Source organism: Marmota marmota, unplaced genomic scaffold (genome assembly GCF_001458135.2).
Source record: "Marmota marmota marmota unplaced genomic scaffold, marMar, whole genome shotgun sequence".
Taxonomy (NCBI): domain Eukaryota; kingdom Metazoa; phylum Chordata; class Mammalia; order Rodentia; family Sciuridae; genus Marmota; species Marmota marmota.
In genome coordinates this window covers 1098339-1115015 of record NW_026000016.1, presented here as the reverse complement: position 1 = coordinate 1115015, position 16677 = coordinate 1098339, and the positions used below count along the sequence as shown (strand labels likewise).

General features: G+C 35.7%; 1 protein-coding gene across 12 annotated transcripts in view; it reads left to right on the top strand.

Moving 5' to 3' along the window:
• Positions 1-16677, top strand: part of Cacnb2 (calcium voltage-gated channel auxiliary subunit beta 2) — a 356004-nt gene that overhangs the window by 174654 nt on the left and 164673 nt on the right. The window contains exon 1 of one of the 12 annotated variants that reach the window (XM_048809031.1): positions 4114-4569. The exons of the other annotated variants lie outside the window; for them this stretch is intronic. Coding sequence (XP_048664988.1) covers positions 4519-4569 — 51 coding nt within the window. The 5' untranslated portion in view covers positions 4114-4518. Of the gene's footprint in view, positions 1-4113; positions 4570-16677 lie in introns of those variants that run through there. 12 annotated transcript variants of the gene reach the window in all.

Below are 16677 nucleotides of genomic sequence, written 5' to 3'. Positions count from 1 at the left end.
GTTTTTTTTTTTTTTTTTTTTTTTTTTTTTTTTTTTTTTTTTTGCTGCTGTTCTCATTATTTTCCAATACTCAAAAATGAAAATGAATTACAACCAGAAAATTTATTTTATACTTAGAAAAAAAGTGTGCTGTTTTAATATATTTCTTCTATAATATAGCTATGTATTTTTGATATTCACTCCCTAAATGATGATCATCTAACTTGAAAATTTGCTGGAAGTATGATAAATTCAGATCCAATAGCATTTTTGTTTATTTACCTAAATTAATATTTATTTCTGTTTTCTATGCTCTTACTACTGGGAAGTGACCAAATTTTCTTGAATTTCTTATTTCTTCTGGTTTCTGGGATGACAGACTCTTTCTCATCTAAAATCCGTCACTTCCTGTCCTCATACATATCAATCCTTCCTTTCCTCAATAGTCTATTTTTAGTGGTATGTGGGTTCCTACCTTAATTCCTTTAGCTTTTTCTCTTCGTTCTCTTCCCAAGGACCTTAGCAAAATATCTCTGAAACCCATTTGAGAGGAAGAAAAATTCCCAGTGAACATGTAAGAGGAATAATGTACTTGTAACAATCACACACACACACACACACACACACAAAAAGACTACCCTTGTTTAGTATTAGAGAGTTTGTAAGACTTTAGGAAGGTACTGAATTACTCCTGTTTCATTCAGAAATTCATCCTCATCCTTTTTAAAAATCTCAGTTGTGTTTTGCTTACCTGAAATCACTATTAGTTATTAGCCTTTTTCCATTGTAACAATATTTAAATGGCTTTATAAATGAAAGTGGGGTGGACTTGAAAAATGAGTAATCATACGTAGCTCAGTGTTTAAAGAAAGAAATTATGGTTCAATAATTTAAAATTGGTGTGCAAGTTTAGTTTTTCCAAAATTTCTGAACGTTTCAAACAAATATAGAAAGGATATGTGCTGAAGATTTTTTTTTTTTCAAATTCATGGAGAGAATCAGCAGAATGGTGAAGCCAGTTTAAAAAATTATGGAAGTGACATAATATTTAGAAACATTAAAAGAAAGAATGCTGGGCTTGACTCTTAAATTAGATATAGTACTGGTTAATACCCACAGAGCAATAAAACAGTAATGGGGGCAGGGGATCTTTCACATAAGACCCACTACATTTGCATTTCTACTGGGCAAATACCTTCCTCCTTCCCTCCCTTGCTGGGGATCTTCTTTATGATTTCTACAAGTTACTGTCTGCCCTCATAGTGAGAGAAAATTTCCTAATTCAGAGTAAATAGTGAGTTAAATAAAGGTTTCTAATTTCCATGGAAAATTAGGTAATCCTTGATTGCCTGTTAGACACTAAAAAAAAAAAATTGAGGTTAAAGAAGTAATATAAACCATTTTAAACATTTGAAAAATACTAAATTAAAAAAAAAAAAGTCTTAAACTACTTTCAAGCAACCCACAACCACAGTTACAATAATGCATATATTTCCTTACAGGTTTTTCCTCAACATTTTTAGCAGTGCTATCCTTTTTGTTAAAGAAAAATGTTGGCCACCAATTTGCTTTATCTATCACACCTATTTGTTACATAATAAGTGTCCCATAAATATTTTAATTGCATTATACTGATCTGGCAACTTTTTGTGCCATGATTCTTAACATTTTTCCTGATTTTCTACATTTAAAATAATAACAAAGAAGCATATAAAATAACACAATAACAAATAGAAGAAACAAAATATCACTAATACAATTGCCATGCCCCCATTAACCCTTCAATTACACTCCTCTTGAGACACAAATATGATTCTGGTTTTGGCACATCATTTTCATATTAATCTTTATATGTTTTATTACCTAAAGTATATAGTATTTTTGCATATTTTCAAACTTTACAGAAATCCTATCATAGGTGGTTCTTCTTTTTTTTTTTTCTCTTTGTTACATGGGATCAAACTCAAAGCCTTATACTTGCTAGGTACAGGCTCTGCTATACCCCTAGTGAGATGAAACTTAACCCTTATTTTATATCATTCACAAAAAATCAACTATAAATGGATTAAAGACCTAAGTATAATATCAAAAACCATACAGTTGGAAGAAAGGATGAGGAGAAAGCTTCTTGATGCTGGCCTTGGCAGTGATTTATTTTTTTTTTTTGAATGGCATACCAGATAAACAAGTGAGACTAGAATACACTCAAAAGTTTCCCAGCAAAAGAACCAGTCGTCAAAATGTAGAGGTAAGCCAGGCATGGTGGCACACGCCTGTAATCCCAACCTCTCGGGAGGTTGAGGCAGGAGGATCCTGAGTTCAAAGTCAGCCTCAGCAAGGGCAAGGTGCTAAGCAATTCAGTGAGACCCTGTCTCTAAACAAAATACAAAATAGGGTTGGGGATGTGGCGGCTCAGTGGTGGAGTGCCCCTGGGTTCAATCCCTGGTACCAAAAAAAAAAAGAAAAAAGAAAAAAAGTGGCCAATGGAAAAAATATTTGCAAATAATATATCTGATCAAGGGTTAATGTATAAAATACATAAGAAGCTCACAGCTCAATAGAAAAGAGACAACACAATTTAAAAACAGAGAACTTGAATATATTCCTCATCAAAGACATAAAATTAGCTCATGGGAACACAAGAAAGGCAGCTCAAAGGATGGCTGCTGTCAAAAATACAAGAGATAACCAGTTGGGGGGGGGGGGGCCGGGGGGGNCTGGAATAGTGAACCTCCGTCATCTTTTTGGCTTATTTCCTTTCAGGAGCTCTGGTTCTTTACCACTGGGAGTTAAGGACCACCTTGAGAATTCACGGAAGCTAGAAAATGGTCACTTGTACACATAGGTTCCTAAGGCATCTTAAAGTTCTTCAGCTTAGGGGTTGGGGTTGTGACTCAGCAGTAGAGCACTCACCTAGCACGTGTGAGGCCCTGTGTTCTGTCAAGTCTCTAATGTGACTGTACAATTGTTGCTCTACCAATTGTATATGAATGTCTGACTGTTCTTCATTAGGACTTTGCACACCTTTTCTGTGAAGGGCAACAGAAGTATTGAAGGCTTTGTGAGCTACATCGCCCCTGTCACCATTAGTCAACTCTGTTAATGTAGGACAAACACAGCTGTAGAACATATATGTATAGAAAAGGGTAGTTTGTTGTCATAAAACTTTTTTTAGGAATGTTGACTATTTTTTTTTTGTACCAAGGATTGAACCCAGGGTGCTTAACCACTGAGCCACATTTCTTACCATTTATTTACATTTTATTTAGTAACAGGGTCTCACTGAGTTGCTTAGGGCCTTGCCTAATGGCTGAGGCTGGCTTTGAACTTGCAATCCTCCTGCCTCAACCTTGGGAGTTGCTGGAATTACAGGTGTGTGCCACTGCCTCCACAAGGAACACTGACTTGAATTTCATATATTTTTCATGTGTCACAAAGCATCATCCTGCTTTGGATAGTTTCCCCCAATGTTTAAAAATGTTAAACACATTCTTAACTTGTAGGTCATGCAAAACGGGTGACTAGCTAGCTAGATTTGGCCCAGGAACCATCCCCTTGCCAGCCCCTGCTTGACATCTTCACCAAGATGGGGTATTTTCAGATTTCTTGAATATTTCCGTTCTGAAGGGCATGAAGTGGCAAACCATGACCTTGGTTTCTATTTCCTGATTACTAAGAAAGCAAAGCGTTTAAGCCTATTTACTGGTTAGTAGGATCTTCTCTTCTATGATTTATCTATTTGTGTCTATTTTTCTTGTTTTAGGTTGCAGGTCTTTTATTTAGTGACTTTAAAAAAATGTAATTCTGGATAGTAGCCATTTGTCATATGCATTGCAAATATGTTCTCAAGAATATTGTGGTTGTTATTTCACTTCTGAGTATCTTTTGATGAAGTTTTTAATTTAAACATAAACTTATCCTGATACTTCTTTGACTATAAAATATCTTCTCCAAAAGCATTGAGAACTTTAAAGGCAGTGAAAGAGAAAGATATCATTTTCTCATAGGCCAAAAAGAAAATATTTCTTCACTGGGTGGGTATAGAAGAGTGCTTTTGCTTTAATTCCACACTTTTTCAGGACAGTAGTTGAATGCACAACTGGATAAGCTCTTAGTTTCTGCAGTATAGAAAAATAGATTGCTATCTAAGCACTTTGTGACCAGTGCTGCCTGCAGGCATGCATCTGATATTAATGAAGTGTTACTTTGCTTTGACAAGTTTGCGAGCCTCTTTCTTCCAAGCCAGCTGACGTCATTCAGAGTAGAAAGAGACCCTCCCACTTGCATTTGCTAATTGACTTTGATGGGCTTCTTTGCTGTGCCTTACTGGTTTTGGAACAGGGAGAGCTATTGTCATCTGAAGAACTTTAGAAAGTCATACCAACTAAGATTACACACCCCAAAACAGCAAGGAAAAAGAAAGTGATTGCTATGCTGTTTCAGCAGAGCCAGACTTGGCCGTGGTTAGCTGGTCCGGAGTTCTTGCTCCCGTGAAGGGTATTCCCGCTGGAGTGCTGTGCCCCTTGGAACTGGGCTGGCATGCTTGACAGACGCTTCATGTCTCCTCAGACTAAATTCATTATTCCTGGGGTAAGCAGACTGGGAGGGAGGCAAGGCAGATGTGTGGTGTGGTTTCAAGAAAAGGAGAATGCCCTTAACTGTTAATGAGCTCAAGCTAAAATCATGTTAGTTGCTTTACTTTTTCAAGATTTTTTTGGCTTCCTAGAAATGTCACTCAGAGTTATTACTTAACAGCTAAGGTGGTTAAAGCAAGTAAAACTGTGACTCTGGTTTTAAATGGTATCTTACTAAAATCCATTTAGTAACTTGTGGGGAGAGGAAGGGTCTGGAAAACTTGGTGGAAAATGGAAATGCTTTTCCCAGCTGCAGTCAGGCACTTGTTGACTGAGAGCTGGGTCTGTCTGATAGCCACTAATCTTTTGGTTTGTTTCTGAGACCTTCCTATAAATCAGGATGATTTGACTTCCTATGTTGCTGCAAACTAAGATTTTATTGTTGTTGGTCACTTTAAAAGTTTTGAATTTAATTGTGTACAAACCAGAGATTCTAATGTTTTGAAACACTTAACACCAACTTTTACAGACACCAGGCCTGAATCTTTGGGTTTTTGAATTTGATTCAGAGCTTTTACAGAAAAGATCTTATCCTTATATCAATGTATCATTTTGATAACTTTATGATCTAATCTTATGATAATTGTTATGTTACTAAGCGCCAGTTGTAAAATTAGGAATAATAAGTTTCAAGAGAATTTAAAACAGATTATATCATTATTGACAATGGTGTCATTAGCTTTATTGTAGGGAGGCCTTCAAAAATATGCCAGAACCTAAAATTAAATTAGAGCCTATAAATATAAAAAATCACAAGGTTGCAAATATTTGTGGTAATAACATGCAGAAATATTTTAAAGTCAATTAAATTAAGCATGTTTGAAAATTTCTTCCAAGTTACCTCTTTTGTTTCTAATTGTTCCAACTTATGCTCTACTTAAAGAAAAATACTTACTAAAAAATATCTGTGTGGTAACCATTTCTTCTGTTTTGTTAAAATATGCTCTGACACACTTGGCTTAATTTTAAGTGATTTCCATGATCGTTCATGGTATTTCATGTAAAACTGTCTAAAGATACAGAAGGCCATTCCTTGTGTTGGTCCACATTAGATTGTGTTCATCACGATTGTGTTCCTACAGGCTCTGGTATGGCTGGCAATTCATGCACTCGGCATATAAAGATTTCTGGGCATTAGCTACTTTACACAAATTCCTGAAACTTTTCAAATGCCCCTTACATTAATTTAGAAAATTTTCCATCCCTGTTCCATTGTCCCTGTGGGTTTTCTTTTTCAGATTTTTATTGTTATACATGACAGTAGAATCTATTTTTACAGAATTATAAAAGCATAGAATATATCTTGTTTTAAGAAACATCTGGAATAATCATTTCCTGTAGACTTCCCTATTTTCTAAAAATCTTATCAGACCTGAAATAACTGCTGGGTTTTTTGTTGTTTGTTTTGTTTTATTTTATTTTTCCTGCAGAGAAATTTTGGTGTGAATTGGGAAAGTATATAACCTGCAGCTCAAATTGCCAAATATTCAAATTGCCAAACTCATTCCACCAGTAATTTTGAATAGTTTTAGCAATGAAAATGGTCACAGTAATGACACATTTACTTAGTAGAAATGTCAGTCTATATGAATCTAAAATAGTCACATGAATAATGTATCCTACAGTTAATTTCAGGGAGATGTATGCTCTTAAACTATTTCTTTCTAGAAAATTTCTTTCTTTGATTCCTATATCCTGGCTGTTTCTCATTTTAACTAACACCTGTGTTACAATAGAACTATGAATACATGGATTTTTGTTTGATTCAAGTTCAAAATAACTTTTTCATGATTTTCTTCAGTATCCATTTAACACTTCCAATTGACTCTTCCTCAAAGTTCTGCAATAATGACCGAAATTTTTCTTTTACAGCTGGACAGTAATACAAATGAAGCAAACTTTAAAATATATGTAATTTTATATAAGCATATTTATGTGTGTCTGTAAATGCATCATGGGATAACTTTTTAGGATGCCAAATTATGTAGTCTTTCTTTGTTCTAATCCAGTACAATTTCAGCTTTTATAATAGTTGTAGTTTCTAAAGTCACTCCAAACCCCATCTGTATGAAAACACATTTAGAAATTATTTCTCATTTGCATTAGAATGATATTAATAAACCAAAGCAATTTGGAAGAGGTAATTGCTTTTTCACTGCCAAAGGCAATAAAATTAAAAAAAATATGTTAGTCCACCTTGTATTAAATACACTTGTTACCTTTTCATGGATTCTGGTATTCATACATTATTGGTAAATTGAATATGGTGATCATTCAGATTTGTGAAGATTTTTCTATGTATTTAGGATATTACCTGTATTTTATTCTAATTTTTAACTATGTTTAAGTGTGATTTTTGGGATTTAATCAGACTTGACATTGAATCTTAGAATATCCCCTTAATTCCTGATTCAGCAAGCATTGATTTTCTGACCTTCAGTTTCATCATCTGTAAAATTAGGAATAGTAATATTTATCAAAAAGTTTATTACAGACTATGAGTATATATGGACTACTCAGCATAGTACCCAGAGTTATAGAAGGAACTTGGGGGCTTCCCTACATTTCCTGCACTGGCTAAGAATGAAACAACTTAGCTCCGAGATACCAAACTGTATTTATGATAGGCAACAAGAAAAAGTCACCAGTTATTTTTTTATTTGCATTTCGAAGGAAAGGGGAGAGATTAAATAACACTCTTGAGACATGGGTCTCCTCACTGGAAATGTGTGGATCCTCTAGCAGAGGCTGGGAGGGGAAGACAAGTGTAGACCTTTGAAAAGTGTGTGTCAGTATTTTAGTCTGTGTACAAGTGACCATTTTCTAGCTTCCGTGAATTCTCAAGGTGGTCCTTAACTCCCAGTGGTAAAGAACCAGAGCTCCTGAAAGGAAATAAGCCAAAAAGATGACGGAGGTTCACTATTCCAGGCTGAAAGATGTAGTGCAGTAATAGGACACCTGCCTAGCATGTATAAGACCCTGGGTTCAGTCCCCATTGCCAGAAAAAAAAATATATCAGAATCTAGTAGTTATCCAATTATTCTTTCTTTCTCTTTACATTTAAGTTGCTAAAGCCATTTTTTTTAAAAAGGAAGTTACCATGTGACGTTGCATTCTTCTATATTATAAAATCAATAATGGCCTAAGGCTACAGGTTTCTGCATCACTTTTCAACTACAATTTTTATTTCAATGGAAGTACAATGTTAGTAAGACTGGAGATAATAGTGTACACAGGGATGCTGTGCCAATATTACCTCCCGGAGATGCCAACCCATTTGATATAACCTTGCCTCATGAAGCAATGACTTAAAACTATTTAAAAATAGAAGAGATATTAAAAGAATTGTTGTGGATGTAGAAATACTTCCTAATCTCATCATTCTTTGTTTTTTTTTTTTTTTTTTTTTTTTTTTTTTTGATACCAGGGATTGAACCCAGGAGCACTTAACCAATGAGCTACATCCCCAGCCCTTTTCCTGTTTTTTTTTTAATATATTTGCATATTTTATTTCAAGACAGGGTTTTATTAAGTTGCCTAGGGCCTTGCTAAGTTGCTGAGGCTGTCTTTTGAATTCACAATCCTCCTGTCTCAGCCTCTTGAGCCATTGGGATTTCAGGCATGCACCACCACACCTAGCTGTAATATCACCATTCTTTTTTTATTATTTATTTATTTATTTATTTTAATAGTTGCTCATGACAATACAATGATTTTGACATATCATACATTTGAATCAAATGGGGTATGAATTCTCATTTTTCCAAGTGTACAGGTTGTTTAATCTTTTATTCTAATTTGTTATATATGACAGCAGAATGTATTACAATTCATATTACACATATAGAGCACAATTTTTCATATCTCTGGTTGTATACAAAATATTCACACCATTTGTGTCTTCATACATGTACTTAGGGTAATGATGTTCATCTCATTCCACCATCATTCCTAACCCCATGCTACCTCTCTTCCCCTCCCACCACTACCTAGTGTTCGTCTATTCCTCCCATGCTCCCCCTCCCAAGCCCACTATGAATCAGCCTCCTTCTATTAGGGAAAACATTCAGCATTTGTTTTTTGGGGTTTTTTTTTAGAGAGAGAATTTTTTAATATTTATTTTTTAGTTTTCGGTGGACACAACATCTTTATTTTTATGTGGTGCTGAGGATCGAACCCAGTGCCTGGCGCATGCCAGTCGAGTGCACTACCACTTGAGCCACATCCCCGGCCCCATCGGCATTTGGTTTTCTGGGATTGGCTAACTTCAGTTAGCATTATCTTCTCTAACTCCATCTATTTACCTGCAAATGCCATGATTTTATTCTCTTTTATTGCTGAGTAATATTCCATTGTATATATGTACCATATTTTCTTTATCCTTTCATCTACTAAAGGGCATCTAGCTTGGTTCCACAGTTTAGCTGTGTCCCTGTAGTATGCTGTTTTTAAGTCCTTTGTAAGACCGAGGGGAGGAGTAGCTGGGTCAAATGGTGGTTCCATTCCCAGTTTTCCAAGGAATCTCCATACTGCTTTCCATATTGGCTACACCAATTTGCAGTCCCACCAGCAATATGAGTGTGCCTTTCCCCCCGCCCTCCATCCTCACCAATACTTATTGTTGTTTGTGTTATTAATAGCTGCCATTCTGACTGGAGTGAAATGAAATCTTAAAGCAGTTTTGAGTTGCATTTCTCTAATTGCTAGAGATGTTGGACATTTTTTCATATATTTGTTGATTGTACATCCTCTTCTGAGAAGTGTCTGTTCAGTTCCTTGGCCAATTTATTGATTGGATTATTATTTTTTTGTGTGTGTATGTGTTTAGCTTTTGATTTTTTTTTTTTTTACATATCCTAGAGATTAATGCTATATCTGATGTGCAAATGGTAAAAATTTGCTCCCAAGCTGTAGGGGTTCTATTCACCTCACTGATTGTTTCAGTGAAAAGATTGTTTCAGCAGACAAGAAACTTTTTAGTTTGAATTCATCCCATTTAATAATCCTTGATTTTAATTCTTTTGCTATAGGAATCTTATTAAGCAAGTTGGGGCCTAATCCAATATGATGGAGATTTGGGCCTACTTTTTCTTCTATTGGACACAGGGTCTCTGGTTTTATTCCTAAGTCCTTGATCCACTTTGAGTTGAGTTTGTGCATGGTGAGAGATAGGGGTTTACTTTCATCTTGTTACAAGATTTTTGTTAAACTGAATTTCCAGTTTTCCCAGAACCATTTGTTGAAGAGGCTATCTTTTCTCTAATGCATGTTTTTGGTGCCTTTGTCTAATATGAGATAACTGTAATTATGTGGGTTAGTCTCTGTGTCCTCTATTATGTACCATTGGTTTGGTCTACCAGTCTGTTTTGGTGCCAATACCATGCTGGGTTTTTTTTGTTTTGTTTTGTTTTTTTGAGAGAGAGAATTTTTAATATTTATTTTATTTATTTTTTTTTTTAGTTTTTGGCGCACACAACATCTTTGTTTGTTTGTGGTGTTGAGGATTGAACCCGGGCCACATGCATGCCAGGCGAGTGCGCTACCGCTTGAGCCACATCCCCAGCCCCTGCCATGCTGTTTTCATTACTATTGCTCTGTAGTATAGTTTAAGGTCTGGTATAGTGATGCCACCTGCTTCACTCTTCCTGCTAAGGATTGCTTTAGCTATTCTGGGTCTCTTATTTTTCCAGATGAATTTAATGATTGCTTTTTCTGTTTCTATGAGGAATGTCATTGGGATTTTGAGTGGAATTGCACAAAATCTGTATAATGCTTTTAGTAGTATGGTCATTTTGACAATATTAATCCTGCCTGTCCAAGAACAAGGGAGATCTTTCCATCTTCTAAGTTCTTCTTTAATTTCTTTCTTTAGCATTCTGTAGTTTTTGTTCTAGAGGTCTTTCACATCTTATTAGGTTGATTCCCAAGTTTTTTTTTTTTTTTTTTTTTGAGGCTATTGTAAATGGGATAGTTTTCCTCTTTTCCCTTACAGAGAATTTGTTACAGATATACAGAAATGCTTTTGATTTATGAGTGTTGATTTTGTATCCTGCTATTTTGCTGAATTCATTTCCTAGTTCTAGAAGTTTTCTGGTAATATTTTTTGGGTCTTCTAGGTATAGAATCTTATGGTCAGCAAATAGTGCTAATTTGAGTTCTTCTGTTCCTATGTATATGCCTTTAATTTCTTTTGTCTGTCTAGTTACTCTGGCCAGTGTTTCAAGAACTATGTTAAAAAGAAGTGGAAAAAGAGAGCATCCTAGTCTTGTTCCAGTTTTTAGAGGGAATGCTTTCAATTTTTCTCCATTTACAATAATGTTAGCCTGGAACTTGGCATAGATAGCTTTTACAGTGTTGAGATCTGTTCCTGTTATCCCTAGTTTTTCTAATGTTTTGAACATGGAGGGGTGCTATATGCTGTTGAATGCTTTTTCTGCATCTATTGAGATAATCATACGGTTTTTATCTTTAAGTCTATTGATGTGATGAATTATATTTATTGATTTCTGTATGTTGAACCAACCTTGCATCCCTGGGATGAGCCCTGTTTATTTGTGGTGCACTATCTTTTTGTATTCGAAATTTGCCAGAATTTTATTGAGAATTTTTTCACCTATGTTCATTAGAGATGTTGGTTTGAAGTTTTCTTTCTTTGATGTGTCTTTGCCTGGTTTGGAATCAGGGTGATATTGGCCTTGTAGAATGAGTTTGAAAGTGCTCCCTCTTTTTCTACTTCCTGAAATAAATTGAAGAGTATTGGTATCAGTTCTTCTTTAAAGGTCTTATAGAACTCTGCTGTGTATCTATCCAGTCCTGGGCTTTTCTTGGTTGGTAGGCTTCTGATGGTGTCTTCTATTTCATCGCTTGAAATTGATTTTTTTTAAATTGTGTATATCATCCTGATTCAATTTGGGCAAATTATATGACTCTAGAAATTTGTCAATGCCTTCAATATTTTATTATTTTGAAGGTTTGTACTCGAATAAAATAATTGCTAATTATCTTCTGTATTTCTGTAATGTCCATGGTAATATTTCCTTTTTCATCACAGATGTTATTAATTTGAGTTTCCCTCTCGTTCTCTTCATTAGCATGGCTAAGGGTCTGTCAATTTTATTTATTTTTTCAAAGGACCAACTTTTTGTTTTGTCAATTTTTTTTCAATTGTTTCTTTTGTTCCAATTTTATTGACTTCAGCTCTGATTTTAATTATTTCCTGTATTCTACTGCTTTTGGTGTTGATTTGTTCTTCTTGTTCCAGGCCTTTGAGATGTAATGTTAAGTCATTTGTTTGTTGACTTTTTCTTCTTTTAAGGAATGAACTCCATGCAGTGAACTTTCCTCTTAGAACTGCCTTCATAGTGTCCCAGAGATTTTGATAAATTGTATCTGTGTTCTCATTCACCTCTAAGAATTTTTAATGTCCTCCTTTATGTCTTTTAAAACCCATTGTTCATTAAGTAGCATATAATTTAATCTCCAGGTATTGGAGTAGCTTTTATTTTTTATTTTTTCATTGATTTCTAATTTCATTCCATTATTATCTGATAAGATACAGAGTATTATCTCTACTTTTTTATATTTGCTAAGAGTTGCTTTGTGGCATAGTATATGGTCTGTTTTAGAGAAGGATCCATGTGCTGCTGAGAAGAAAGTGTATTCGTTCATTGAAGGATGAAATATTCTATATATGTCAGTTAAGTCTAAGTTATTGATTGCATTATTGAGTTCTATAGTTTCTTTGTTCAGCTTTTGTTTGGACGATCTATCCAGTGGTGAAAGAGGTGTGTTAAAGTCACCCAGATTTATTATGTTGTGGTCTATTTGACTGTTGACCTTGAGAAGAGTTTGTTTAATGAACATAGATGCTCCATTGTTTAGGGCATATAAATTTATTATTGTTATGTCTTGTTGATGAATGTTTCCCCAGTATAAAATATCCTTCTTTATCCATTTTTATTAACTTTGGCTTTAAGTCTACTTTATTTGATATAAGGAATGGAACTCCTGCTTGCTTCCACAGTCCATGTCAGTGGTATGATTTTTCCCAACCCTTCATCTTCAGTCTGTAGATGTCTTTTCCTATGAGATGAGTCTCTTGGAGGCAGCATATTGTTGGGTCTTTTTTAAATCCAATCTGCCAGTCTATGTCTTTTGATTGGTGAGTTTAGGCCATTAATATTCAGGGTTATTATTGAGACATGATTTGTATTCCTAACACTTTTTGTTTATTTTTGTTATTTAATTTTACTTGGTTTCTCCTTTTATTAGTTTTTCCTTTAGTGTAATATGTTCCTTTGCTGATTATTGTTGTTTATCAATTCCTCTTCATGGAATATTTTGCCCAGGATGTTCTGTAGTATAGGCTATCTAGTTTTAAATTCTTTTAACTTTTGTTTATCATGGAAGGTTTTTATTTCATCATCAAATCCAAAGCTTAATTTTGCTGGATATAAGATTCTTGGTTGGCATACATTTTCTTTCACACCTTGATATATGTTGTTCCAGGATCTTCCAGCTTTCAGGGGCTGGCTTGAAAAATCTGCACATATTCTAATTGGTTTTCCCCTATATGTAATCTGATTCCTTTCTCTTGTGGCCTTTAATATGCTCTCCTTATTCTGTATATTAGGCATTTTTATTACAATGTGCCTTAGTGTGGATTTGTTGTGATTTTGTACATTTGGCATCCTGTAAGCCTCCTGAATTTGGTTTTCCAATTCATTCTTCATGTTTGGAAAATTTTCTGGTATTATTTCATTGAATAGGTTACTCATTCCTTTGGTTTAGAACTCTATGCCTTCCTCTATCCCAATAACTCTTACGTTTGGTCTTTTTATGCTAGCCCGTATTTCTTGAATGTTCTGCTCATGGTTTCTTACCATTTTCACTGTGTGGTCTACATTCTTTTCAAGATGATATATTTTGTCTTCATTGTCTGAGGTCCTGTCTTCCAAATACCTTTTAATTTGTTTTATTGTTTCTTTCATTTCAATGATTTCTGCTTGGCTTTTTTTTAAAGTCCTCTATCTCCCTATTGAAGTAATCTTTTGCTTCCTATTTTCATGTAGCTTTTTATCAAAATGATCTTTTGCTGCCTGTATTTGTTCTCTTATATCATCCTTTAATTCACAGAACATTTTAATTATGTACATCCTGAACTTCTTCTCTGTCATTTCTTTTGCTGAGCTGGGCATGGATTGTAATAATGTGGTGTCTTGATTTGTTTTGGGCACTTTCTTCCCATGTCTTTTCACATTGTTTATGTGTCTTCCCTTCAAGCACTGTGGATCTGAGGCATTACTGTTTTTACCGTATAGGCTTATAGTGCCCCTTTACCTTTCCTTTGAGGTGAAGGACAATGTTAACAGATCCCAATAAAAACAATGTATACCCTAAAAACAAATGTTTGCTTTTAAGACATTTACAGTTTGGTCACAATGTACAGAAATGGTGAACTCAATTATTATCTACTATATACTCAGTAGGTTTGTAAAAGGGTTTACAGTTTCTGATGGTGGACAAATAACCAGGGATGAGGAGTAGGATGATATGCTAAGGAGATAGGAGGTGAGGATATAGAGTTATTATATATTAGGAAGTGTGAAAGAGAAATCTAAAGAGGAAGATTAGTGGCAGGAGAAGGGAGAGGAAGTAATTTTTTTGGTAGACAAGTGGGAAGACAGTAGAGTACACAAAACAAACACATATACATTAAGAAAAATAAAAAATGTTAAATTAGTAGAAATTTGGTGGGAAATAAGAAAAAAAGAATATACAATACAACTGTAATATACTATTCAGAAGTACTTGGTTTGACATATGTTGGGGATGTGAGAGCGGGAGAATAGAGAGAGAGGGAAAAAATCTGAAAGGAAGAAACAGGGATTGTTTGGATTGGAGATCGGTGTCTTTCCTGCTTCCCTTCTCATCCAATAGGTGGGGTCATCTGTTGTTAGCTGGTATCTTCACCCTCAGGATGGTAAAGGTAACCAGGGTGTCACTGTGCTGGGCTAGCAACTGCTGGGGAGAGGAGGGAGTTAGAAACTAGGTATCTGGCCAGCCAGAGTTCCAAACTAGGAGTTGCCCCCACTGAAGATGGTGATGAAGGTTCTCCAAAGTAGAGGCACCTGCTTTCAATGATGGGGTGTCGGTCCAGGTAGGGGGAGCCGAGTGATGGCGTTGGGCATGAGTTCAGAGACAAGATCTGTGGTGTGCAGCATGTGGCTTTCAGGTGACTACAGGGCCTGTGTGAAGTTCTCGGGTGCAGGCAGGGTACTAAGCGTAGGGTACTATCTCTGCTGCTGCGGAGACCCAAGATGGCAGCCACCAGGGGAGCCCCAAGTTGGTAGATAGGGTCTATATGGGAGTGGAGGCCAGAGTTCCTACTCATGGGAAGCTGCCAGGCGTCCTGCATGGGAGTGGCATCCATGATTTCTGCTCAGGTGGGTGGCCAAAAGTTCTGCACAGGTGCTGCCACCAATGGTCTCGCTTGGGCACCTGGTAATCTGGCGAGGGCGAGTAGTTGGGAGACCTATTCTGAGGCCTGGATCCCTGGACAGGCATGGTGGCTGTGATTCCTGTGCAGGAGCAGAGAAGCAGCATTCTTTGTACTTGAGTCCCAGGTCAGGAGCAACACAGAATACTGCCTCCCTCTGGCGGCATCTTGGATCTCTGTGCCTAATTTCACCATTCTTGATCAATTATTTTTATGTTGACATGTTGCATTCTTGGCCTTTTCTGATAGCATACCCATGTTTTTGGCTGTAACTGTGCTGTACAGACTGCTATGGATTATTTTTCCTTCAACCTTATTTTAAGATAATGGTAATCACAGCATAATATAACATTGTGTGGATTTGCCATTGTTAAGTGATCATTTATTGTTGGACTTTTAGCTTGATTTTTTAGTTTTGTTTTCATAGATAAATCTATAAAGGCAATTGTGAGCATATGGTTTTTTACTCCGTTGAATAACTCCTTTGAGATAAATTCTCAGATGTGAGATTAGTTGCACAGTGAATGAGTTTGGATATTGTCTGTGGCTATGCCTTTGATACACCTCTTTTCAAAATTATTCTACCAGTTGACAATGCCAACATTAGAATGTACTAGTGTTTAAGCACTATGTATCCTATGTATACAGATATTAATACCTGCTTAAAGTATAAGAGTTACACAATATTGCTTTAATTTCTGTTTAGTGAGTCACTAGTGAAGGTGAATATTTTCTGAATATTTGTATGCTCTTCGTATTTCTGTGTCAATTGTTTTTAGGCTTCCTATATTTAAAATAAAATGTGACTTTTATTTGTGAAGTATTAAGAGAAGTTCTTTCTAGAATGAACTATGAGACAGTCTTTCCCCTAACTAGTATCAGCTATTAAAATGTTTCCTTTCCTATAAATTGATCTTAAATGCACATTTAACACTCAGCTGGTATCACCAGAGGAACTTGGAGAAGATAGTATTAGCTTAAGTAGAAATCAACAGTAGTCTAGTCACAAGGTTAAGCCTCACTTTTGGAAAGTGAAACGATAAGCTTTTGACTTTGTTCAGTTATCTAACTTATTTAGGGCAGGGAGCTAACAACTATTACACAGAAAAAGGAAAAGACCCCATCTGACACCAGCTACAAGTGATATGAAAAGTGAAGTCTGTCTCACCTTGAGGTTCCTGATTTTTCATGGTCTAGGACCACAAATGAATAAATCATCCAGTTTTTATTGATTGAGGGCTGTCAGGTCCTGGAAGGAACCCTGCACTGTGTGGCTCCTACAGAGCTCCCACTTGCAGTGGCCACTCAGGGGCCTGGCACTCTTCCCTTAGGGTTGGAGAACCAAAATTTTCTATACTGATTCTAGGAAAAGGACATGCTGCCATTTTGACCTTAATGTAAATTATGTCATTTGTAAACCCTACAAACCTTAATTACTTACCCTTGAATATTGGTCCAGTTTTCTTTTTGTTGTTTGTTTTTCATACTGGGGATTGAACTTGGGGACATTGAAACACTGAGCCACATCCCCAGCCCTATCAAAATAAAATACAAATATTTTATTAG